This window comes from Perna viridis, chromosome 1 (genome assembly GCF_037379345.1).
Source record: "Perna viridis isolate PV_CMFRI_1.1 ecotype Kerala chromosome 1, ASM3737934v1, whole genome shotgun sequence".
Lineage (NCBI taxonomy): Eukaryota > Metazoa > Mollusca > Bivalvia > Mytilida > Mytilidae > Perna > Perna viridis.
Window position 1 is genome coordinate 53,343,538 of NC_142445.1, and position 27,779 is coordinate 53,371,316.

The 27,779-nt window shown below is 33.2% G+C and overlaps 1 protein-coding gene across 4 annotated transcripts; it reads right to left on the minus strand.

The window, feature by feature from the left end:
- Positions 1–861: 861 nt before the first annotated feature.
- LOC148629358 (nuclear factor 1 X-type-like) lies at positions 862–27,779 on the minus strand. 4 transcript variants are annotated; one of them, XM_088549178.1, is made up of 12 exons: positions 27,552–27,779; positions 23,180–23,335; positions 22,196–22,571; positions 19,897–19,953; positions 18,575–18,667; positions 15,708–16,034; positions 13,349–13,459; positions 9,785–9,930; positions 9,327–9,477; positions 8,881–9,008; positions 5,904–6,135; positions 862–5,576 (listed from the first exon to the last, which is right to left on the minus strand). In XM_088549178.1, exons 1-12 carry the CDS (start codon positions 27,558–27,560, stop codon positions 5,413–5,415), a joined length of 1,950 nt encoding a protein of 649 aa, XP_088405304.1. In that variant the 5' UTR covers positions 27,561–27,779; the 3' UTR covers positions 862–5,412. The 4 variants fall into 4 exon arrangements, with proteins under 4 accessions (XP_088405304.1, XP_088405295.1, XP_088405315.1 ...); XM_088549169.1 differs by having other exon boundaries at positions 9,294–9,477; XM_088549189.1 differs by lacking the exon at positions 13,349–13,459 and having other exon boundaries at positions 9,294–9,477.

The window sequence follows — 27,779 nt, forward strand, 5'->3', positions numbered from 1 at the left end:
CTTTGTTGAAAAACAACTTCAAAATAACTGAATTGAATTAGTGGTGTAGTATGCGCATCTACACTTGGTAACAGTACATCCTACCAAATATTGAAGCATACCAGCAGTTTCTGAGAATATGCACCCACAAGATGTTGCAAACAAATGAACATATACCATTAGCATGGCCATCCTGTTCCATGTCAGGGGACAGATTAGAAATGCAGTGTCAAGTGGAAATGAAATTCACCATGTATTGAGGACAGACAAGGATTATACCATTCCAGAAGGCTGATTAATTGAATGATGGAATTCCTTTTTGTCCATTTATAGCAGATGTTTCTTGCATTTTTTATCAATCCAATGGACTGTTTTTTGTTTGCTTTTTTATGTTTTTTTAGGAATACAGGAGTTTGGCTTATAATTTGCTAGACCATTCAAGTAGTCTGTGGGAAGGCATCTTTCTCCTTGTTCTATCAACTAAATGTTACATACTAGATGGAAAATCAGCTTCCTCAAAATTGTGACCAGCATCTGAGACAATGGTTCTACCACTACACAACCCAATGAAAGATAAAGCTAAGACCATGAAATACATAGTCTAGAACAAAATTTGGACAGACAAAAGATCTGTGAAAGAGGAATTGTTTAGTAAGCTGCCTTACATGCCAACATGATGACTATAGGCTGTTAAGGTGATGCATCAAAAATTAACACATCTAAGCTACAAAGTATGAAATCTTTCAGCCCAGCAAAGACTTTGGAAAAAGTAACCATATTTTTTTTGTTTTTTGAAAGATTGAATGAATCACACTTACATTCCATTTTGTTCAAGAGGCTAATTGTAAATGTTACACAGATTGAATAAAAACAAACTCAATATTATATATAAAAACCAGATTTTGTGTTTATTTGCTAACTTATGATGTACACAGACTGTGTATGCCATTGTCTACACCATAGTGTAGAACCGAAATCCAGGGAGTTATCAAATTAGATAACTCTGTCAACATTATATGGATAACCAGTGGCAACCAAGTTCATGAATTTGTAATGTTTATTATAACTTCTGTTTCAATTATGCATTTAGAGATTCAAATACTGAAATGATGTAGTGGACATCATTTATCTAACTTAGTATTAATAAACTCCAAAAATATATGGAATATAGCTAGGAAATCTTGTAATTCTGTCAGTGATAGAGGCACTTGGTTAACACTTCATCCCTAATGTTTTCTTAATTCCATTTCAAATCTAGCTGTATTTCTGTGATACAAAACAACTCCTATGTATATTTGTGCACTATTTCATGCAGTTACACAGATTTTTACAATAAATCTTCAGATGAAAGTCTATATTTTTCAATATTATGTACCCTGACACAAAATCACTCGTAAAAATACATGTTATTTTTGTATCATTTTTAAATATACAAAAAAAACACTAAATCAAATGTTTAACAGTATAAAAACATAACAACAGACCTCATTCTGTATAAATGTGATCACAGATCATTAGACACAGTTCATGTGCCCAAACCTTGACGTCTGTCAAGTTTCCACCCCCGTTTTGCACTCGAAAATAATAAATTAAAGCATATGTATACAAACTTATTTACACTAGATGACTGCTACACTATACAATAACACCAAAAATAGCTTAATGGAAAACAAAAATATACACAACAACATGAAGATAACAAGCAAAGGGTATTCTCATATTGAGTTGGCATGCAAGGTTAAATAATGGAGGAACTGCCACCATTTGGGGCATGCAAGATTAAATGGCAGAGCCACAGAATGATCCCAAAAAACTCTCTCTTCTAAAAATACTGACCCTATAGCAAACAACAACAATCTCAGAAAAACTGAAAACAGTATGAAAGTTACATCTTAAATGGTTTTCATCAAGAAAAATCAAAGTTTTATTTCTTTTAAAAGACAGTTTATAGGTAATACTATTTCTAAGTGTGTGAAGTTGCTAGATGTTTTAAATTGAATTAAGTCTTTTAAGTTCACCACAATGGCCACCTTGCTATAGAAGAAAGCCTTCCATATAACAAGACTTGCATGTCTAATGTGATATATATTCAAAATATATAAGAGATATTTTTTTTAAAAATCAATATAAGACAAACTTGATAAAAATAACAAAATGTGTGGTGTTATTTACTTCTTGAAATAAGTTGGAAAAAACAGTATACTCTTAGAGAGCATTGGTATCATAATTAAATTATAGATAACAACAGAAAAATGTTATTTTCAATCCTAATAAATATCTACTAAAATAGTAAAATATGTCTTAATACAGGGGTTAACTTATTTATAATGGACTATAATGTTTTGTATGTAATGTATTTGGGAAAGCACTTACTTCTTAAAGCATTCACTCAATATAAAGCACTTTTCACTTCGAAATTTTTTACTTCTTACATTTCATAGGCACCTATAAGACTGAAAAAAAATTTGAACTAAAGTTTTTAATCATTCACCTGGATTGAATTTTGAAAACTTGGGCTTAAAAAAAATTGCTAGGTTCTCAGGCACTGCCTCATCCCTAAAAACCCTCCCACATCTGCGCTTTTTATTACTGTAAAATATGGAAATTTTCATATCCAGTCCAGAATTGACTTTTAATTAGTTTACAGATTTGTCTGTGCACTTGACAGAAAGGTAAAAAATACGATGAGAATGAGACTGTTATTTAACACTGACCATTAAAAACAAAAGTATGTCTCGTTTGTGGAGAGATGGCTCATATCTCTTGCCCCATGTAATATTCCAAATGCTTCTGATCAAAAGAAAAAAATTTAAAAATAAGCCTCCCTCCCGCATCAATTTTGTTTAAAAGTGGCCTGAGAATATAGGCATTTTTTTTGTATGGCCTTATGTCAACCAATTAATAGCATACTGCCAACATTTGACAAGTATTGTAGTTTCCAGAAAGAACTTATACAAATATACAAAAAAAAAAATAGAAAATGGTTTTTGCAGAACTAAATTAAAATCTACAACAGGGAAGTTTAAAGGGAAATAAAAAATCAAAACAAAAGAATCTAACAAAATATTAGTTAAAATGCAAATTAACAATGGCAAGATAATTAACAAACATTGGACACTAATAACAAAGTAATAAATAAAAACAAAATTTACAATGTAGATATACAATTATGGATTTCTACATGATGGCTTCTCTATAAATAAATAATAAAATTAATATAAAAAAATACAAATATGATTGAAGATAACAAAATGCCATTTGTTGGATCTATTTACACGAGTATTAAACACTGCAAACTACCAGCACTAAACAGGTGTTATTCCAAAACAATACATGATGTTTGATTTGTTCATTGAAAGCCCTCGCGATATATTTAACATTTATATACATAATACTATACAGCAGTTTTCAAGGGTGTGTTTTTGTAATTTAGACTGGTTGATTACTGAATGATCATTAAGCCATACATTAATTGTTCCTCAAGCTGGTTTTTTTCTAAATATATATATTATGGAGTATTTTCCAGTACTATGAAAGAAACATAGAAATGAGTGATCTAATTATTTGAAAAAGGTTTTAATCATGACTATTTGTTATACTGGAAATATTTATTGTGATGAAACTTTGATTAAACGAAAGGAAAGAAAAAGCTTGAGAAACATGAACTTCTTGATGGCTTGTATAGTTTTATATGTTTTCTTATAATCTTCTATTTCACACCCTAAAAAATTCTGCTATATAGTATACTATTGTGAACTTGTGAGACAAATCTCATCCAAACACTAACCATGAGTTTCCAGGAGTGAATGATAGATGAAAAGTAACACTAACATATTTACAAACTTTTGATACGTAAAGTGCATATATATTTTAGTATGTGCATACAGTGAGGTAGATATGATATAAAATTACTGGTATGATAAAACAACAAAATTTTCAACATGTCAAATTCCTTAATTTTTTGTTCTTTCACAAGATCATAATTTTTTCTTATAGACAACTATACAAAACAACAGAAGCATATCGAAATAACAGAGAAATCCCTGATGACACTTGACATGATCAAAATCTGTAGATGTTTTATCTGTCCAAGTTGGTGTAACACTCCACAGGCTGCATTCATAGGATAAAAATGAAAGCATCTGGAATAGTTGAATTTTGCTCCCTCAAAGAAGTAAGTTTTGTATGACAAATACATAAAACACCCACAATTAACTAAAGCCTTAACAAATACTAAGGAAAGAGGGCACAGGTAAAACACACTTATTATCAAGGCACAATTAAGTAATTGCATATTGAAACTGTATCCAAAACTAACTGCATATTATCATTCTAATGTCAGCAAAAGTTTTGTATAATGGTAAAAATAATAAGTTTAAGTAACAGAAATTAAAGGTGAATGTATCAGACAACTTTAATCTATTCAAAATTATTTGTGATTTTGGGACTATGGCTACAACTTCAACACATTAAAATAGTAATTAGTAACAAACATTCAAAAATTGGTTAATACTAGTTAAAAAAAAGGTAGACTTATTGGCTACTTGAATATTGCTCAGAATTCCTCACATAATTAGACAAGATTAATTAAAATCCTACATTATAAACATGACTTAACTCTTTACACAGCCTTTGTATCTCCTTCATAAAAGAACAACACTACACCGGGTTCTAATCTACATATAACTTCATTACTAGATAGGAAGACCTTTCTCAGCAGTTTAAATTGACATTATGAAAAGACACATGTATTGTAACAATGAAAACACAGTGGGATACTTCACACAAAGACTTGTTGAGGTTTCAACACTGACTTACAAAAGAAAAGTCAAACATATTTGAATATCAATGTGAATGAAAAGCGTTTTAAAATAGTTGAAAATGGAAATAAGTTATTTTGAAGAAGTGAGAGATGGAAGTAAAATTTAGAGTCCACTCAAAAAAAAAAAAAAAAAAAAAAAAAAAAAAGAATATGAAGGAAAAATGTTGTGATAATTTACACTGCAGATATAATTAAACTACTTATTTTTTAGAAATTTAAAGTTTTCAAATTTTTTATATCAAACCTGATTTTAAAGAAAAACCCTATACATTTCCAACAATTACTTTATATTACATATATATATATATAACACAGATCACAGTTACAGGGGTAGCACTTTGGACTAGTAATGTTCACACATAATATGACGACTAGTTTGAACAAATCACACAGATCTTTTTACATGTTGCATAGTATTTTGTAACAATGGATACATAATTTATTTGGCTGTTAATATCACTGTAATACTAAAAACGATAAAGCTCTCAAATGCCTGGGCAAAAACAACCAGCTTATATACATAGTCCTCTGGGAACAAGGTGGGTGTGACATGTCCCCCGAGGAGGAGGCACACTAATATATCACAGCTGAGCACCCTAAGTAAACTAATGTCAGGTTGGTTGTGGAGTCTGTTTTGAGGGGTTTTCCTGGGGACTCGGTGGACCAGGTGTTGAGTGGTGTGTATGACCGGCAGATCCAACTGATGGACCACTGTTGGTACTTGACCCTGAAGCTTCTAATCCATCATTGGGGTGAGTGTTGTTGTAAAATCTTTCTGCAATATTAAATGTATAACCGGCTATGAAACGGTGAACTTTTATCTATGTATGTTCTACTCATCAGTAACTCGGGAGTGGTTAAATTACACACCAATATTAATTTCTGTTAATATGGACAGGCCCCACCTAGTAACTTTGAAATAAGATGTTTAACTTCAATATAAACATTAATGAAAACAGCTTTAACTACTCAATAAACAATAATGACTGAATTCAAAAATTACGTTTACAGGATTATTGATAAAATGTTAAATGTGTAAATGTAACATTAAATGTGTATATTAGTTATTAAATATAATCACTGAAATTTCATATTTATATACCTTCACTGAGTAAATGTTCCTCTGAGTTGACTCCATAAAAGTTTGATAACATCCCATAATCCATATTTTCTTCTAATGACATCAAAGGAGCTGTCCATCGAGGGATGGGAGTTGATCGAGGAGTTGTTCTAGGTGTACCCATCGGTGAAGCTAACAGACTGAGTGTTGTAGGGCTGATTACCCCACTAATAGCATTCATACTGACAGGACTTATACTTGGATAAGAAAACATCTACAAAAAAAAGATTGACAAGGGACTTTTCATAAATTCATTACTTCGAGTAATTTTCAAACTAAAATTAATCCCATTCATGGAAGTCAAGTATTGCACATAATTTCAGACAAAAAAAACTTGTTTTAGAAGTTAAATGTGTGGACTCAGTGCACAAAGTTAAGTAAGGTTGGTAAGTGATGTCTAGGTCTAAAAGAGATCCATGTTCTGTACCGATCACATACACACTACAAGACTATTTCCCCAAACAGTGTGAACAGTGCTTGAGCAAAGAAATATTCATTTTACTGGTAACTGGCTTTTCTAAAATCAAGAAAATTTTCACAAGAATACATGTAAGAGGGTGTTACGTATATACCTGATGTCCCTGAGGGTGTTATGTATGTACCCGATGCCCTGAGGGTGTAATGTATGTGTACCTGATGTTCCTGAGGGTGTTATATATGTGTACCTGATGTCCCTGGATGTGTTATGTATGTACCTGATGTCCCGGAGGGTATAATATACATACCTGATGTCCCTGACGGTGTTATGTATATACCTGATGTCCCTGACGGTGTTGTGTATGTACCTGATGTCCCTGATGGTGTTGTGTATGTACCTGATGTCCCTGAGGGTATATTGTATGTGTACCTGATGTCCCTGGGGGTGTTATGTATGTACCTGATATCCCGGAGGGTGTAATGTATATACCTGATGTCCCTGAGGGTGTTATGTATGTGCCTGATGTTCATAAGGGTGTATGTACCCAATGTCTTTGAGGGTGTTATGTGCAGTCAAACCTGTATTAAGCAGTTACATCTGGAGAATACTCAAAGTGACCTTTATAGAGAGGTGACCATTGAAATGAGGTTACACATTGTGACATAGAAAGACTTTGATGTCAGCATATAATCCATTATTCATTTAGAATGTACTATCTGTGATTGTCATAATATTACATGTATTTACCTTTCATTTTTAGATACAGATTCATGTATACCAGGAATAAAAATATTTTTATTCAAAATATCATTCAGATAAAAATATATGACAATAAATAACAAATTGTTTATTTCCTCATTTCCAGTTTTATGTCCTTTTTCGTTAACTGTCTGTTATTTTCAATGTTCTCTATAATTTTTCCTTTACTTTGGCAATTTGAGTAATTTACGTTTATCCGACACCCATTCCTTTGCACAGCATGGACACTTTTTCCACATTTTAATTGCTTCATTTTTTTCGATCAGTGTCAAAATTATTCGTTTCAAAGACATTTTGTCGCAACTCATACTTTCATAATTAAACTGAAGACTGAAGTTTTTATGACTTAATCACTGACCAGTTAGTAAATTTCACACCTTTACCATCAAATATTTAATTTTGTTTCCATTGCAATATTGAATTAATCCCTTTGTCAACCTAATTATCTATATTTACATGTACTAAATATAATTAAATTACATGACACGGTACTGTTATTGGGTCATGTTTATAAAATGGTTGGTATAAGAAGTCAGAAAGATGATTTCAGCCAAAAAATAGGTGACTGGTGATTTGTAGTGACCGGCAGAGCAAGTTTGACCGTATGTATCCCATGTCTCTAAAGGTGTATGTTTGTACCTGATGTCCCTGAGGGCGAAATGTATGCACCTGATGTCCTGGAAAATGTTATATACGTACCCGATGCCCTGAGGGTGTAATGTATGAACCTGTTGTCTATGAAGGTGTAATGCCTGATGTCACTAAGGGTGTTTGTGTGCACCTGTTGTCCCTGAGGTTGTATGTATGTACCTGATGTCCCTGAAAGTGTATGTGTCTACCTGATGTCTCAGAGGGTGTATGAATGTACCTGATGTCCCTGAAGGTGTATGTATGTACCTGATGTCACTAAGGTACTATGTATGTATGTACCTGATGCCTCTGAGGGTGTAATGTATGTACCTAAGTTTTATGTATCCAATGTCCCCGAAATTGTATGTAAGTACCTGTTATGTATGTACAAGATGTTCCTGAAGTTGTATGTACCTGAATTCCCTGAAGGTGTGATTTATGTACCTCATACTCCTGATGTCCCCGAGGGTGAAACATGTGTAACGATGCCCCCGAGGATGCATGTACCTGATCTCTATTAGACTGTAATGTAAGTACCTGATGTCCCTGAGGTAGGTATGTATGTACCTAATGTCCATCAGGGTGTATGTATGTACCTGATGTCCCTCAGGGTGTTATGTATGTACCTGATGTCACTAAGGGTGTATGTATGTACCTGATGTCCATGAGGTAGGTATGTATGTACCTGATGTCCATGAGGGTGTAATGTATATACCTGATGTCCCTGAGCTGTATGTGTACCTGATGTCCCTCAGGGTGTATGTTTGTACCCTATGTCCCTGAAGGTGTAATGTATATACCTGATGTCCCTGAGCTGTATGTGTACCTGATGTCACTAAGGGTGTATGTGTACCTGATGTCCCTGAGGGTGTTATGTATGACCTGATGTCCCTGAGGGTGTAATGTATGTGTACCTGATGTCCCTGACGGTGTATGTGTGTACCTGTTATGACTAAGGATGTATGTATGTACCTGATGTCCCTGAGCTATATGTGTACCTGTTGTCATTAAGTGTGTTTGTGTACCTGACGTCCCTGAGGGCGTTATGTTTGTACCTGATGTCCCTGATGTCACTAAGGGTGTATGTATGTACCTGATGATGTCTCTGAGGGTGTATTGTACCTGATGTCACTAAAGGTGTTATGTATGTACCTGATGTCCCTGAGGGTGTATGTGTGCAAAAGCATGTTCTGGTCTTCCAAGTACAGAGAAAGGACTGGTCATCACTGTTCTGTTAACTGGTGGAGTATCTGGTGAAGTTGTGTTGTGGTTGGAGGAAGCTGAAACAAAAAATTACTAATAATATAAGCACAATGATAGAATGATTTTTAACAACAAATGCAGTTAAATGCAGCATTAACAAGAAGTTTTTAAAATTATCATTAACAAGTAATTTTTTTTCTAATATACAGTTAAAGAAAACACCTATCTTACACCATACAAAGACTTGGGGAATATGACATTCATATTTATATAAAAGCTGGATTTTCGTAAAAGAACAGCAATTTTCTTAACCATACTACAGATCTACCTACTGACAAAATTTGAGATGGTAATAGACCTACTAGAAGAATTAGAGGGACTCATTAAAGACTGACCACTGGTAACCACTGGTTGTCCATCGGATGTCCTCATGATGGCCACAGGCCTGGCTAAGTTTGGGGGTGGTGGTGGGGGTGGAGGTAACATCCCTGGATAGTAATGAGGCATCTTTGTTGGACTTTTCATAGGAGGAGTTGACGAGTTCGACTGAAAATGGTATGAAAGTTTCATCAATGTAACTTTCCCTCAAAAAACAATTTTTAATGAAATTAGCTTCCTGAATTACTAAAAAAAAAATTTTGGTACACCACTGCAAAATTAAAAATGGAATACTTCACCATTTAAGAAAAAAAATTAATTATTTGACAGCTATTATAGACCAATGAGGTGAAGATTTTGTTACAGCTTATCATAATCCTTCTTAAACTTCTACATTGTATATCCTAGTCATGAAAGTAAATTTTTCATCAGCATTCAGAATTTTATACATATTGATGCACAGCTAAATATTTACCTGGCCTTGAGAATTCTGTGCCTCCTGGCATACAAGCGAAACAAAGTCTGAGAAAGTGTCTGCTCCAGCATTATCTTGAAACTTCATATTAGCAGAATGAGGAGGGGGTCCTGCACCTGAGGAAAGGATCATTTGTTGTTGCATTCCTACAATAAAAGTAAAATCAAATATCTAAGAAACACAACAATGCCCTTTTTTACAATTCTGCATACTAATAAATATTCTAAAGATTATATATAGACTTACTACTTTTTTTTGGAAGGTTCTAGGTAAAGTAAAGCAAACATGACCTAGTTTTGGGGTTTAAATTTCTATCTTCTATTTCTACTCACACAATTTGATATCTAAACCATAATTACCTGTTCAGCAGAACTGCTGGTATACATTTTGTCAACTATCATTTGAAATTTGGTCACATGACAGTAATTTTTGTCATATGACAGTTATTTTTAAATGTTGATTATTTTAAAATTACTTGTTATTCTACATCAATCTTGAATGAAATTTTTGAAACAATATAAAACAATGAAATGATCTATTTAGGGCAATGATGCCTCATTTAGCACTTTTATATTGTAGGAGTTAAAACAATAAATTGAAGCCTACAATGTGTATCAAATTTCATGATGATGCAATCCCAATTTCAAAAACATACTGCCCTGTTCAGGTCCAAGTGTCAAAAGAATAGGCCTGCAGCAGTGCTGAGCTTGTTGTAAAAGGCGACTAAATAGTGCTTAGCAACCTAGCAAGGGCCTAGGCGCTCTGCCCACAGAGCAACTGGGATGTGTGCCCCAGGTGGTGGAATGGGGTACCCCTGGCGTGTTACAAGCTGGGGTTGTCAGGCTATAATACAGAAAATCTGATCACAATCCAGTGGTGCAACGTGTTGGGAAAGATGCCACGTTCCTCACACATTAAAGAACCCTGCTGTGGTATTTGATAGTAGGAACCTTTGTGCTCCGCCACAGGACGCTAAATTACCCAACCCCTACCCATCCTTCCCTTTTTTTTTGTGGCAATAAAAATTTGTCGACCCTATTTTCCTTGTGTACCTTCCTTTTTTCATTTCATCATCATCATTTCATGTTCATCGCCTGAATATAGCTGAAATATTGCTGCTCGGGCATTAAACCCCAACAATCAATCAATCAAAAACATACTAGAGGAATGTCTTCTCTCAATGGACCACCAAAAATATTTAGCAGTAGGCTTTATTTTCATGGCAGAGAAATTTTAGAATAATAAACATAAACATGCATCTTTTCTTATCCTTTTCATACCTAATATCAATGCCACATCTATTCTTTTTTTAATTCTAATGCTTTCAAGACTAAAAACTCTCTAATAAATGTATGAATCTCCACCTGTATCAGGTATACATGTAGATGTCAATGCAAATACATAAATGTATCTAGAAACATCGTGAACTTTTTACTGGGGCTCTTGTTATATATGTAAAATAACTTTCAGTGTCAATAATTTTCATGCTGTGTTAAATAGAAAGAATGAGGAGAAGAATCTACAGGAATAACATCCACTAACAAAAAAATCAAAACAAGATGCTACATCAAATATCAAAACAGTTCATCAACAAAATGCTTTACAGGGCATAGCTTGATACGACTGCTGAGGTCAAACCTTGATCAGTTGAGGCAAATATGGACATAATTCAGACTTGATAAAGCCCTAAATTTTCATACCAATTAGATATTTGACACAGTATAAGAATTTGACCCGAATTGAAGTGGTCACTTTTTGGTCTTTATTCCTAATTTGTTTCAATTAAAACCTCAAATTAATCCCAACCTTCCTTCCTTAGATGGTATGGCACCTTATAGTTATGGCCCCATGTGGTTCCTTATTCTCACTTGGCTTACTCACTACCGCATATATTAATCCCAGTCTTCCTTTTGTGGTAATGTATGGCACCTTGTAGTAAAACTTATATGAGATCCATTCACTTTTACTCATGCTATTATCTGGACATAAGGAAAATGCTTCTTTCATGTCCTTTTTTTGGTCCCCAATTCCAAAAATGTTCAAGAGTCTTTACCCCCAAAAGCAATCCCAGTGGCATAGCACCTTGTAATACAATTTCAAAAGGATCACCTCATTAATAGTTGAATTATCAGGACATCAGGAAAATACATGTTTCTGCCCCCTTTTGGTCCCTAAATCTTAACCCAAAAAAAATAAATTCCAGTCTGACAATTGTAGAATACTGGGGAACAATATCATAAATGTTCCTATCATATTACTAGAGTTATATACTAGTAGTTAAATTCTATGAAATGCTTGTTTTTGGCCCCTTTTTGGGCCCTAGTTCTAAAACAGTTTGGGCCATAATCCCCATAACCCATACCAACCTTCCTTTTGTAGTTTGAAACCTTGCTATAAAACTTAATAAAGACCAACCAACTAATGTTCAAGTTGTCACACAAATACAAATCATAATGGATAAGGACAACAGCATCATATCATTTAACAACTGCAGAATGTTTGAGGTCATATAAAAAAGCAACACAGGACAGGGAAGACTTGAACATAAAAAACACCCCCAAAAAAATTGTAAGAATAACAATATTTATGGACACTACTGCTCAATAAAAATATGGAATAACCTATTCTACCTTAATTATATCAGTTGCCCAAGTTCCTAGACAGGAAGTAGACACACCAAATTTTAAGCTCAGTATGGGCCACTTATTGAAGTTGAAAAACAAACACCAAATGACAGTGAATTGTAGTTACTAAGAAAAGCGTGTCAAAAGGAAGTTCAAAGTTGACATGACACAGATCTGTAATTTCTAAGACGCCTGAGGGGTGAGTAACTTCTTACTGATGTTCCATACCATACAGCAAGTGGCTATGATTTGTAGTTCCAAAGAAAAATTCAACTAAAATATTTTCCATAGGCACAGGTACATTTATCCCCTTCTTCCTGGGTCAGGGCTTTCATATCACAATCACCTATATAGGTATTCTAGGTTATCATTTTAACAAGTATACTCATTAATCATACAGATATTAAATCCTATAGATTCAGCCACTGCTTGGCTGATGAATATCAAACCAGAAAAGCAATCCTAACTTGCACTGTATTACAGTAAAACAGAACTGTAGATGTGGGTAGCAAATTTCAATATGGTCTTGGAATCGATTTTAAATCTGCTATAAAAGTAAATATCCACCTAACATAGCATTTAGATATCTTACTATGCTTACAAAACATGTTCTAACTTCACCACTTCTGACATATTTACCGCCGACTTTATACTAATACTAGTATGATTCAAAGTTCCATACATAATGTACTTTAAAGAAAAGCACACTATAAAAGAACAAATTTATGATGAAATTTTTTTCTACAACAGCAGGTAGACTGTGGGAGCTTTTCTTGTCAAATATTTTGTTTTCTAACCTGACAAAACTTTAACTGATCAAACTGGCCTTTTTCACAAATTTAAATATTTTCATCATCATTTCCATCAACCCTCTTACAAGGCAGCAATTGGTACACTCTACACAAAAGCTGAAAAAAGTATGATAAAAGTAGATATCTACCTTGGGGTGGGGATCCAGTACGTGTAGTGACGACCGGGGTAAAATCGCTGGCTTTACTACTATGGATGATGATATGTGATGACATGACTGGTGGACTATGAGTGGTGATACCTGTGTACAAAAGCCACTACAAATCAACCATACAATTCCTCTGATTTCTTATCATCCTTGAAATGAATTTTTTTTTTCATAGAGAATTTAGACTTTTTATTGTATTGAAATATTATAAACCAACTTCATTCTTGATCAAGTTTAATATTTAATCGTTATCACATTAAAAACTAGTACATACTTGTACTGTGGTTTCCTTTTAATTTGTGAAGTACTTATTTCCATGGTTTTCATGGGCCAAGTGCAACCATGAAATTAAGAATTCAATGAACATTTACATCCCTAGATGCAAGACCACTCAGATAGAAAGATTTAGAATATTAAGTCTAAGCATTATACATGTACAACAAGAGGCTCCTAGGAGCCTGAATCTCTCACCTGGTTGAATTTTGTCTTTCAAGGGAAATAAATTTAACAAAAAGTTAACAAACAATTTTGACTTTGGTAGGACTTATCGTAAGGATCATTTCAGCAATTGAAAGTTTCTTTTTATCTATCATAGTTTTCAAGATATTGGCTGAAAACTGTTAAAAAAAATCTGTCATTTTCCCTTTTCATGGGCAATAACTCATACAAGGAGTCGTCTAACAACTTTTATGCCTGAAGACTTTTGTAGTCCTAATAAAAAGAATCATTTCAGCTATTGAAAGAATTTGGCTAAACCTAACAGTTTTGGAGATATAGGCGAAATTTAACTGTCTGACCCCTATGTTCTATTTTTAGTAACATGTTTTTCGATGGATCAAAAATCCCCAAATCAGTTCTATGCAGGATACCCCAAGGAACATTCATCCCAAGTTTGGTTCCAATTGGTCAAGTAGTATCAAAGGAGAAGAGTTTTGAAAAATTATTAACGGTGACAACGGACGCCAAGTGATGGCAAAAACTCAAATGGCCTTTGGCCAGGTGCGCTAAAAATGAGCAATCCTTAAATTTGAGAGTATTCCAATCTCCATTCAATAACTATGTAGCCATCTGAATTTTTACTTATGAAAACTTTTTACTGAAAATCAGGGGAATGAAACCAGGATGCATCATATACTCTAGTAGTAATTAAAGTTACTTCTGTCTCATTTAACAGTGTTGTGAAAAAAAAAAAAAATAACTGCATACAAAATATTTGTTTTTCATCTTCCACACCATGAATCAGCTCTACGATAGGCAATGTCTTAATTTTATATTGACTGGTACTTGAGTACCCAATCAAATGTCTTTTTTTCTTCTACCAACTAAAACTGATATCCATTGATACCACAGTACATGTAAAACTGAACAATCATAAGTAAATTCTATCATTCATCACAGTGTTCACACAAAGTCTCCTTAACTTCAATAAATTGAATAAAATTAATATAAAAGTTGGTTTACAATGCATGTATTCTAAACATTAAGCTGGACACAATATGCATGATTTGCATACAGAATAAAAAAATAACTAATAAATTTAGCCCAGGAAAACAAAGGAATTGGATGCAAAATGCATGAAATAAGTTGTTATATAGTTAGCATTCACAACAAGATGAAATTCATAGCAAAATCTATAGTAAGTAGTAGTATTGTTATGTAACCTTGGTAACAATACATGCAAAAAATTCAAACTGTGCATACACATGTATATGTACCAAGGACAGATTCCATAAATCCCGATCGTATAAATGTCATAGTGATTCATTGTGCAAAAGTGCTTTCCAACAAAAAATTCCGGCTTATTTTAACTCATTACTTAATAAAATTGTCTACTTAAAGCATTGAGAAAATTTTTTATTCATGTAATTCAAATTTTTTCTTAACTAACTTAATAAAATACTCTGGCCAAAACGTTCATACACAGTATTTTGTATCTGATAATTTAAACCTGAAATACAGACAAAGCTTTTCATAAGGAAAGAATACACATACACATTTTACTGGAATAAGCATATTATCAAAATGACTTCTTAGGTAAACCATATCTGAATAGCCCAAGTCTAAATTTAAAAAAAGAAACATGCCATAAAATATCTTAAAACCAAACAAGCATATATTGTATGTATATATGTTAATAGAATTGAAGTTTATAGGAAGAGAGGAGAACAAAAATCTAGTTCATAAGTGTTACAAAACTTGAAGAGATTCTAGAGTCTGAAATTCAACCTGTGATTTTAAACTCTGGTTAAATGAAACCATGTCCAACATTTGTATTTCAGAGTGTAGATTTCTTTCAGGTTTTACAACACTAGTATCAGTGGAAGCTCTAAAAGTTACTCACCTGGGTCCATACTATCACCCTGCCAACCTCCGGAACTATTCCCGCTCAGATTGGCCGGAGATTTTCCATAGTAATTACTCATGGACTCATTTTCATCACCAACACTTTCAACTTCATCATCAGCTGATGATATAGAGCTCATAGTCGTACGTTTCAGTCTTTTGTGAGGGTTTCCTGAAGGACTTAGGGCAGGTCCATTTTGCAGACCTTGTACATGCATCACTATGCCCTGGTCCTGGGGACTATAATTATAATAACTGGGACTGTCCATTTGTTTTCCTGGGGGCATCATTGGATGTAATCCATTCTGTGGCAAAACAATAGATGCTGCAAAAAATTTCATTCTACATTAGAAAGTCAACAAATAAGGTTCCACTGTAAACCAAAGGCAAGCCTAATGATATGCTATAAAATTTCTAAAACACAAAAATGAACATGCTAAACCAATAAATTTGATACTGATTAAATAAATCAAATTTTCTGTATCCATAAATAAAATAACTTTAGAATACATCAACAGTAGCATCTTAGTCTACATGTACACTTAATTGTAGTGTAAGCATAGACTAAGGTAACGATAACTATTGTATGGAACAAGCCAGACCAATTGATGTCTTGACCTGCATTGTAGAGCACCTGTAATTTATAGTTGGTGAGGAAAATGTGACATAAGATGTGTTACTGACAGATATACGAAACTACACAACATAATTCCCATAAAAATTTGAATCAAAATTTCATGACAAGGTCATAATAAAAAAAGTCCCAAGATTCTCATCCCTGCCCAACCCAATTTTTCACCCCTGTTTCTATATGTTTGTACTGTGTTTGTGCAAGCACTAGGTTTTCTGTAGTAGATAGTGTACGAAAATGGTATATAATATAAATAATGGTATTTGTTCCCCCACCCAAATTTTTCTGAGAAGTTGGATGAGAATCCAAGAATTTCTTTATTATGGTCTAATATGCACAACAACATCAGGTGTTCTTGTTACATACCAAGTTTGATGAAATTCTGTTGGGTAGTTTCAGAAGAGTTGTGATGACAAGCTGATACATTAAACTCAGAGTGGAATGGTTCTCTAACACTTGTCTGACCTTAGTAAAACTCGGTGTTACATTGACATAGTCAGTGTTTAACACTCAGATTCCACCAAGCCAACACCGACTGTTTGTATACTGTACTAGTCGTAAAATTCAATGAGGCATAATGGGGAATCCATTGTAAGATATGATGTTTATTTTGTTTCTGTTTCTCATGTGTATATCCCCCATTATATCGAAGCACTCAGGATAAATATTTCATCATGTCATTAAAATTTCAGTACATTGTATTTTTTAATTCTGTACATCTTTATCATTTGCTGACGTATTATTTTTTTCATTAACTGACTACATCTATGGAGTAGTAGATATCATGGACAAATGTTTTTTTTCACATTTTTATCAAGTAATATAGCAAACTAATAATAACTACAATGTATAATAATTATAAGTAAAACGATTTTTGTATCAACAATTTTGATTCAAGTGATGGAAAAACAGGAGGAGAATCTGATTGACATGGTGTTTCGCTGATTAACTAAGATTTTAAAACTACGACTTAGGTGCTGGAGAATAAAATGTCCCAGAGTGTACTGTACATGATGTCTTATGGTAAATTTTTTTGATCAATAGGTATAATCCCCATAAAAATTAGAAAATCAAAATTTCTTGATAATATGCACAACTACATATGTGACGGAACTCCTAGATATGATTCAGCCTTCAGCAACACAGCTAAAAAACAAAAGGATACAAAGTAGAAATCATCCTGCTTCAATCAAATTATCATTTGGTGATAGCTTTTAGACCTAAGGCCTGTATATTTAGTGATTGAAGTGGTGTCAAAGTTATTGCTGTTTAGTAATCAGATTTTTTTTTCATTTTTAATTTCTTTGATTCGCATGATTGCATATTGCTACTTCTAAAGGACAATTTTTGGCATTCAGATTTCATAAAGGTGAACATTAGACAAATTGCACTCTGCTGAGAAATCTTTGTGATTAGCCTACAACAATACTTCCAATATTCACTTTTCTAGATTATTGTACAAATAGGAATTTGTATATAGATCCTCCTTCAGTAATGAGTGCTTTAAATTATTTCTCCACTCGAGATGGTAAAATTAAGATTTTCAAAATGCAAGCTTTACCATATTAAGTCTTTGTAAGAATTATGCAAAATCTGAAAAATGTGATACACCCTAAAAAAGGCTACATATTTTTATTTTTGTAATTAAGTTGTTTTGTGGGTCTGTATTACGACGTGTAATTATTCATTCAAATCTGCCTGCTCTTAGGAGATAATATTGAAAATCCAATGGATTTTATTGTATTTGAGTGTCATTTACAGCGATATCTCCCTTAATTTTGAATTATACAGTGCATTCTGTACAATTTTTATCTCCTATGAGCACGGGTTATATGGAAAACCAAATATTAATTTGTTTACTAAAGCATTTTAAACAAGATATCAAAAATAAAAATATGTAGGCTTTCCAACCATGTATCATTTTGCACGATTCTGAGCACAGGTTTTATGGAAAACCAAATGTTAATTTCTGTTTACTAAAGGATTTTAAATAAGACATCAAAAATAAAAATATGTAGGCTTTCCAACCATGTATCACATTTTGCATGATTCTTAGCTGGAGTGCTACTTAAGAGGAGAAATAATTTAAATTGAGAATATGCTAAAGTAGAATCCCTTTCTCTGATGAAAGCTGCAGAAAACACGGAAAATGGCAGAAAAACTTTTATGGTGGTTAAAGAGTCACATGTATTTTTAATCACAGGCTTAGAATGGTAGAAAGATGTGTACATTACCTCTTGTGACCCGTAACAACTCTCTTGCCGAGAAGACACCAGTTGCCATGATGCTGTCATTTCCTGATACCCCTGAGTGAATATTTCCAGGCACTGAAATATTTTTTTTAAATCAAGAACATTATAAACTGGAGAACTTTCTAGAGTTTCCTCATCAGACTGGTTTGAGTGCAACAAAAAAACGAAAAATTACTTATTTGTAACCATAGATATTTCAATGCATTAGATATTATAAGTAATTGCATAGTAAGTAAGTAATTGTATATACACAGTGATTTTATAACTGTTTTAGAAGGTGTCTGTGCCTTTAAATTTGGGGAAAAAATATGGAAATGTATAACAATCTGTAAAATTTGTAAGACAATTGTATTTTATCATACAGTCCCAAAATTGATATACATGTATTTCTTTACAAAGACAAAAAGTGAAATTTGGAGTTAAAATAGAAAATTTTACACCTTATTTGGAAAGCCCCGACTAGATATGTCATATTGGAAAAAAATCAACAGCAGCTGTGTAGGCGGTAAACCATCACCACATTGCCAAATACTAATAAAATGTTGGTGTGGCAAAGTTATTTTACTAATTAGTAGACACTATGGCGAACAATTTTTTGAAGTTGCAAAGGGTGGACTGCAAATGCCATGAAATGTATATTTACAATGATTGTATCAAGAAAACTAACATGATTTAATGTGGCTAATGAAAGTTCGGTGTGGCTAAGGAAAATATGTAGCTATTAGCCACATTGGCTAATGGACTTTTTTTCAGTTACCACTAACACAAAGCAAGATTCAGGAATTTGAAGCAAAAATTTGGTAAAATAATCATGCTTTTGGCATGGGGAAACAGCCTTATTTTTGTTCTAATTCATATACAGAAAAATCACTGATATAGATACAATAATGGTTTTATTTATTACAATGACCTGTGCCCATGCTAAAATGTAGTATATAAAATGTAAACCAGTTTCTTAAAAGAAAGTATGCAGACAATAGATTTAATGTTTTTGTACTAAAATTTCCCTATTGTAAAAGGAAATGAAAAATGTAAAGGAAATTTGTATTGTTAAAACACCATCAATATTATCTAAAAAAAATCAATCTTATCATTTTTATGATGTGGTCACAAGGAAATGGTACTATGAATACATATCTATAGAACTACTTGTCATTTAAACAATGTAACTTGAAGTAACTTTTCTAATTTTCACTGATTACTATAAATAGAAAACAGATTTTGAGGAGTTTTATAAAGGCAATGTTATAACTCCATCTTTGTAGCGTGGATGCAAATAAAATTAAGTACTAATATTTACAAACCTTTTATATCATGCTCACTTCCCATAGGCATTTCATACTCTGATCTGGGATCTGGTACTGAAACAGATATCATTTTCAATTGACACAAATTTTAATAACAAAAAATGTTGACTTACATGTAGGTTACGACAATTTGTATTTTGCTTTACCTACTCTTGTTGAAGGTGAGATTTCAATCCAAAGATGTACATGTACAGATAGATTATCCTTCAGGAATGAGTGGTTAAAATTATTTCACCACTCAAGATCTATAGAGAATGGAAATAATAATTTAAAACAATATAATGAGAATGGAAATGGTGAATATGTCAAAGAAACAACTCCACCGGGATAAAAAATGGCAGCTCAAGGTCACCCATGTGTCTTCAATGAACCACGAAGAAACCCAAACACCACAAGGCAGACTACAGTTGGCCCTAAAACAACATCATACAAAAGTACAGCAAAATAGTTGCCCCTATATACTACAGTCACATAAAAGTAAACTGAAAGTGAAAACATAACAACACATACAGAGGCCAGAAATTCCTGTCTGACGGGGCAGACACAAAAAAATGTGGCTCCAGACCAGTTTAAACCTACAAGAATTTATGTCCTTATGGTATGAAATATCAATCCCAATTCTTCCCATGTGGGGTTGAGAACCATGATACATTGTAAGTCCTACAATAAGGACACAACCCATGTCATGCAGAAAACTGCTTTTACATGTAAATATAGTGTGTTAGTTTCTATGTAAAGACGCTATGAGCGAGTCCATGTTAATACCAAAAAATGCTAACTATTTGACAACAATATCATAACTATATCCCTTACAAATTAGCCTATTTAACAGTTTACTCAACTTATTGGGTAAGTATTGAGCTTCCTGTGCTTTGTGAAGAAAATTACCATAAAATATAGGGTGTTAGATACCTGCAAGTACATTGTATATGTATTAACCATACACAAGTACATCTGTATTTGAGAATGAATTCCTTGCTTAAGGCTTAAGGAGAAATGGTTTCTCCCATGAAACCATTAAAAAAATTGCGTAAAAATTGTGAAATTTGGTATTTACACAAACTCTGTGGCAACAGGAAAAAAAAAATTTTAAAATGTACTTTTTTGTATATGAGAAGTGTTATTAGAAAAGTTATTTTTGAACCTACAGTACACTCAGGGACATTTGGTTCTCCAACACTCAATTCAGAATTTTAAATCTGTGTTAGTCGGTGAAACACTGTGTCAGTCAGATTTTTTCAGGGTGAAATATGTGTGTTACACCCATTCAGCTGGGACATCATATAGTACTGTTGTCGTGTACTGAGAATTACTGACCTGGTTAAGAAATCCACCCATCAAGGTGAAGTGAATTTCATTTATCTCCGCCAACAATATGGAAGTTGATACCTGATTTCCTGGGTCCCCGACCTCAAAAATTCACCAGGGACCCCTGAAAATCACAACAGGGAAGTCCAAGGGACTATCCAATTGCCTAAATCAAGTCAATTTGTCCAGCTTTAATCCAAGCTGTTGGCACAATAAAACAGCAGTTGAAACGATTAGCACATGGTATTAAGGATTGGCAAATACAATGTGAAAAGATAATAAGTAAACCATAAAATAGATATTAATCCTTGATTGTTACTCCATGACTCTCCCATATGGAGATATAATTAACTGAAGCTCATTTGATGACCAGATACACATTGGAGACATTGTTTACAATGTGTTCATTTCAATTTCTAAAAAATAGCCTTTGTGCAAGGTTTGTCATGGGATTGTTTGGCATCAATTGAAGTTCAACAAAACTTATCATTAAAATAAAGATATATATAAGTTGTATTTGAAACATACATACAGTACTTTAAATGAAAAATGTCTCAGAGTAAACTGGAAGCATTTTAAGCAGTAGAAAAAAAATTTAACAAGGTCAAACACTCCTCCTTGTTAAAGTTTCTGTAGCAGTAAATTATAAATAATCGACAACTGATGAACATGTACAAAGTAAAAAAAAAAAATAGAATGTACCTCTTTTTTATGCCATGACTAAATATTTATTCTGAGTGCTTCGAATTAACGCGGGATGTACACATGAGAAACAGAAACAAAACTAACATTGTATCTTACAATCAATTCCCTGTTATGCCTCATTGATTTTATTAGTATTACAATATAATAACGGTTGGTGTTGGCTAAGTGGAATCTGGTGTTAAACACTGACCACGTCGGTATAACACCAAGTTTCACTCAGGTCGGACTTAAATGTTTGAGAACAATTCCACTCTGAGCGTAGTGTAAGAAAATGAGAACTTACCATAACTATGTATAAAATTAGCCAAGTAGAGATCTAATTCCCTCACAGAAACACTTATATGATGAGGATTAACACATAAAGCAGGGTTTATACACTCAGGTGATTTTTCTAAACGTTCACCATCGGTACTCTCCAGTGGAATAGCTTTAAATAGAATCACCATAACAAGGTCCAACCTCCAAACTTTATCTGCTTGCCTTAAGCAGTCTATTCTTCTCATTTTTCCTTTTTGGTCAGGATTACTTGTCACACAAACTGGTTGTCTTTTTCCTGTCATACTCAACACAAAGTCTTCTCTACATTCCTGTGTAATATCTTTTCGAAGTTTTGCAAGTAATCTGGAAGCCCATTTTTGTTTGATTTCTGGCTTTTCATTCTAAAATAAAAATAACATAAAACTGCAAGTATACAGAACATGTTATCATCTCTATCCTCTATTTGTTGCAAAATTATAAAAGGACAGTTTAAGGTCATATTTTTTGTTAGGTCCATTTTGTGTAACTGTCTTTTGTTTTAAGTTACCCTGTTAAAAATTTGCTTTATTATAACACACAAAAAGTTTACAGTCTATTATGTTTTTTTATAAATGAGTTTAACTACATGTAAGTTTCCATGATATATGCAAGGTTTATTCTAACTAAAACTGTATGGCAAAAACAATTTTACATAATAAAAACAGTCACCTTGCCCTTTAAGCTACGAACTGTGACCTAAAATAAATACCTAAAGGCATTTTCCTTGTAAGTTGTTACTCAGGTTTCCAACTATTCACTTGTGAAAACCCATGCAAGCAAACAAAATGCATGTGGTGTAAAGTAATTATGGACCAAAGGAATGACAAATTCTATAGCCCATCCTTTAGCAAAGCATTACGACATTAAAACATTCAAAATCATCTAGAGAGTCTGAGTAAGGCTAGTATACTAAGTGCCCAATATTTTTCAAAATCCTTCAAGAAGATAATGCATTAACATCTAAACATACTTGTAATTCTTCTTTTACTCTTCTCTCTTCTTCCATAGTCATTCTTTTCTCATGCTTTTTGTAATACTTTCTTTTAGCTGCCTGTAGGTTGAACCATGTGTAGGAGAATGCCTTAACGTGAGGCAACAATGCCTCAATAAATGGGTGGAATTCATCCTGTAATTACATGAAACAAAGATTTTATTTTTTGACACAAAAATATGCTTTTCAATGCTTTATCTCTTTGAAATAGTTGCTAACACTGGCTAAAACCAGATCACACATATACATGTATGATATAAAACTTTTCACAGGACTATTACACAAGTACATGTACTGTATGTTTGACTTCAATCTGGTTCTCTTTACAATACAAGCATAAATATTTTCAATTTATAAAACCTTACACCATAATGCAAATTATTTTTATATGAAGATGACAAATTCATAGACAAAAAGTTGATACAGTAATATCTGCATGGCATGTAAGTACATGTATATGTGCTGTTCTCTGAATTAACATTTCATACATAGTTCTTAAGCACATAACCTGCATGTAACCCCCAGTAATTTTGAAGGAGAAAAATTTGAAGAAAAAAAAAATGTCTCCAACCACTTTTACCTTATATTCTCAATTAGGCTATGTCAGAAACATTGGTAAAAATGTCAACTATGCATGTACATTGTACATTTATATTTGCACTGTAAATCAGCCTACTAGAGTCATACATGTGCATGTTAACCCTCTTTTCTGTGGGAGTTTCCTGTAATTTTACCTTTTGACCCACAAAAAAAGTCTCCTGTGCAGGAGGCATCGATCATCCGATTCAAAGAATTCCTCCCTTATAGAATTCATTAAATTTTAGTCATTTATTGTCTGCCATTTTTGTATATGCCAACAACAGCATGGGTCATGAAGGCACTTTATCATCAAAACGCTTGGAACAGCTGATCAACATTTGATTCTCTCTAGAATTATCTTCAATCCTATCGATGAATGATGTGAAAAGACATACGGACAATGCTGGTCATAAGAAGGCATTGGTAGCAACTAAATTCATGAAGAAGTAGCTTCATTCTTGCTATGCCTCAGCAACCAATATGAATCATAGGTAACACATGCTGAGACACTGTCTTCAAACTGTGCGGCCATACACAACTTAACGCTCATTGTGGGTGACCATTTACTGACTTGGTGATAAAAAAATCAACTACTGAAGTCTTCATAGTTGCTTATAGTCAATTATTCTATGCCACTGAATTTGGCTTGCTTTCAATATCCAGGCAAATGCTACTAAACTTGAAACTCTATCAATCAGTGAGTTTCTCATTTTCACCATAAACCCTGGCATAGATATGTGTATGGACTTAAATTCATAAATTCAGGTGAGCTGAAATGTTTCTCAATAAAAACAACTTGAAGACTAGTGATTTCTCAGGTATATCACAGAAAGTTCAATGCTAACCGATCATTTCATCTTTTTATGTCAACTTCCCACTCTCATACAAATAAAAAACAAGTGTAGAATAAATGCATATGTATGGTATTTAAGAGGTACATTATGATCTTGTATGAAGCTAAAATTGACAGTTCTATGGTCCAGATCAGCAGCATAAGGTGGTGTAGTAATATTCAGTTATGCAAATCATATACATGTAGGAAGTACAGTACTGAAATTAAAAGTGTAAGATTGCCTCTTAATGGTGGTAGGTCTTATGTATTTGCAATAAAAAGCATGTATTTATGGTATTGACCCAATATTTTGAAATCCTCTGCATTATTTAATTTATAACATCCCAAAATATGTTGATAAAGTCATCACACAAAATCTACTACTATTTTATGATGGACTGCAGGAGAGCTCCCACAATTAAACTAGTTTTACAGGTATGCTAGATTAGTTACATACCATAAAAGATACATATATAAAAAAAGAATCAAACAATAACTGATATGCTCCAAAATAATCAACCTTCTACAATTGATCACCCTGCAAAATTATTAAAAATGTGGTCACACTACTAAAATATTCAGTCATTGATTCAGGGGTTAAAGAAGATAAGAACAATGAATTTGTGAATGATAGCCACATTTAAAAGGTAAAAAAAGAACTAAATACAAATAAAATATGAATAAAACGTACAAACAAATTGATAAAGGTGACAAATTTACAGCCTTCATCAGGGGCAAAAGGTATTACAGATAAGACTGTCAATCCCTACCACAGAGACAATGTGTCCTTCAAAATTGATCTTGAACATTATGAGATATGTATCAAGTTCAAGATGAAAATTGCTAAAACAAAAAGCAGTTGAAAACAGGGTTATGGTGGGTTTTGACATTCATTCCAAAGGGTTGGGCAGTCACAAGAAAGCTGATGATACACTGTTCCAGGAACACGTTTTCAAAAGGACAGTTGCTTTCACGTGGTCAACTCTGTTTGCTTCCCGAAAATGTTCCCAGACTGGACAATCCTTTCCATTGGTGACACTTCGTTTGTTTTCTACAAAACAATCACCAAACCTCCAATAGGTCTCGCCCAAGAAAACCGTTTCGCAGAGTTTGCAAACCACAGCATAGATGGCGTTTCCTGAGGTACATGTGAATCATCTTTGAATTTAAAGATGTTTGATGACCCGGTGACCTCATCAGTTTCCCAAGTAAAGGTTAAGAAAGATATTTCTGTAGTTGGTAATCATATATTGTTTTGCATTTTAAACAGATTTTCATTGATATGAATAAAATATCAAAAATGTAGATAAACACAGATATAGAAATTTATTTGACAAAAACATCGCTTTTAAAGATCAGTTACACTTAAATTAGTCTTAACTGTTCTTGCATTTGCTACCGGCAAAATGTAAATCTTCAAAAGCATTTCAGGTACATGTATTACCTATTACCCCTGTTTCATACTGATGTTACCATAAAATCATAGGAATCATTATCAATAACATTGTACATATATGTTGTGTGAGTCTTGAAGTTGCATTATTTGAAATAAAATTCTAAAATATAATTTTAGGCTTTGCCTATGAGAGAAAAGTTTATTTGAATTACAAGTCATACTAATACATGTAGTAAGTCACACATTCAAAACCTGCTTTCTTCAACTGACATCAACGTACATTGTATATACATGTACATTCAAAGTGTAAATGCACTGTATTTGATAAATGGATAACTTTTAAGATTTCATGAGTGCTACCAAATTAAACCCTAATAATTATAAAAAAATATTTGAAAATGATTTTTCCCTTATAACGGCAAGTACTTTGTAGCTTTGAAGACATGACTTAAGGGCTAATGCTCTCCATTGAATGAGTGAAGTATTATTCAATGAACCCTTTATACAAGTACATGTCCAATATCTAAATAATACATTAACAAGATGTACTGATTGTATCATAGACCTGTTATTAGACCTTTCTTGTATGACCAAATAAGATTTAAGAAAAAAAAAAGAGTGCCAGTGACAAGAAAACTATTCTAACATGAAGTTGCACACATAGTCATGCAGGGCATACCCTACTCTTACAGGATGTTGATATGGGACAGCAACCAAAATCACTTACAACCTACGCCCCATCTATAAGAAGCTTCAATCAAACTACAGTGTAGTCTGTATTCATTGGGAGCACAATTCTGATGGACGAGTAGACAAGGTGATACCAATCCACCCACCCATGGAGCAGGGGTATAAAAATCAGCCGACATTTTTTAAACAGATGGGTTTTTTAAAACTAAAATTCTCTCTATCAACTCAATTACATACAAGCTTAATAAAGGTCACATTTTTTGTTATTGCACAAGGGGCTAAGTTAATGTAATCCAACTGCGAAAGTTGTACATGTATTTCACCAGTTTCCATGTAAGAACATAGAGTCAACATCGTAAAAAAAAATTTTCCAATAACAAATCTACAACATTAATTTGCCTAAACTGAGAAAGAACATCTACAATTCGAGAGAGCTGATATTTGACAGTTGTGTTGTCAATGACTTAAGCGGCTCAAGTTAACTTTCATCTTATTCCTCTTTCGTGCCAGATAGAAAAGTTAATTTGATCATTAGGTTGCATTTATTTATTTATGTAACTATTTCATAGTAAAGGAAAGCCATTGCATAGTAAATATAAGCATCTACACGTTCCGAAACAAGCCAGAGGCACGTCAAGACACGATCGCCACTTTCCTACTTAGTCGGCCATTTTGAAAAATATTCCCTTCAACATTTTATATCTCTAGCACTTTCAAATCATTTGCTGGTAAAATATTAACATGCAAGTAATGATATAGATAAAAAGTCGATATATCAAGTCACGGTTGGCATCCACGTCATTATTTTCACTAAGAAACCGAATCACACATGCAAAGGCGCAGTATCATCTTACCATGGTCATCTTTTTCTAACTTTCATATCCGAAAGTTTTAATGTTGTTTCACATGCGATAAACGATCCTTGTAATTTAAATATAGTTCGTTACATCAACGATGTTTTCGCACTGTTTATGTTCTTCCTCTGGTACAAATTCTGGGAAGTTGGCCAAACTTTTCTGACCCCAGTTCTCCTCTAATCAACTATGGCGTAGTATGTCTGAGACGGGACTATTGTTGTTGTC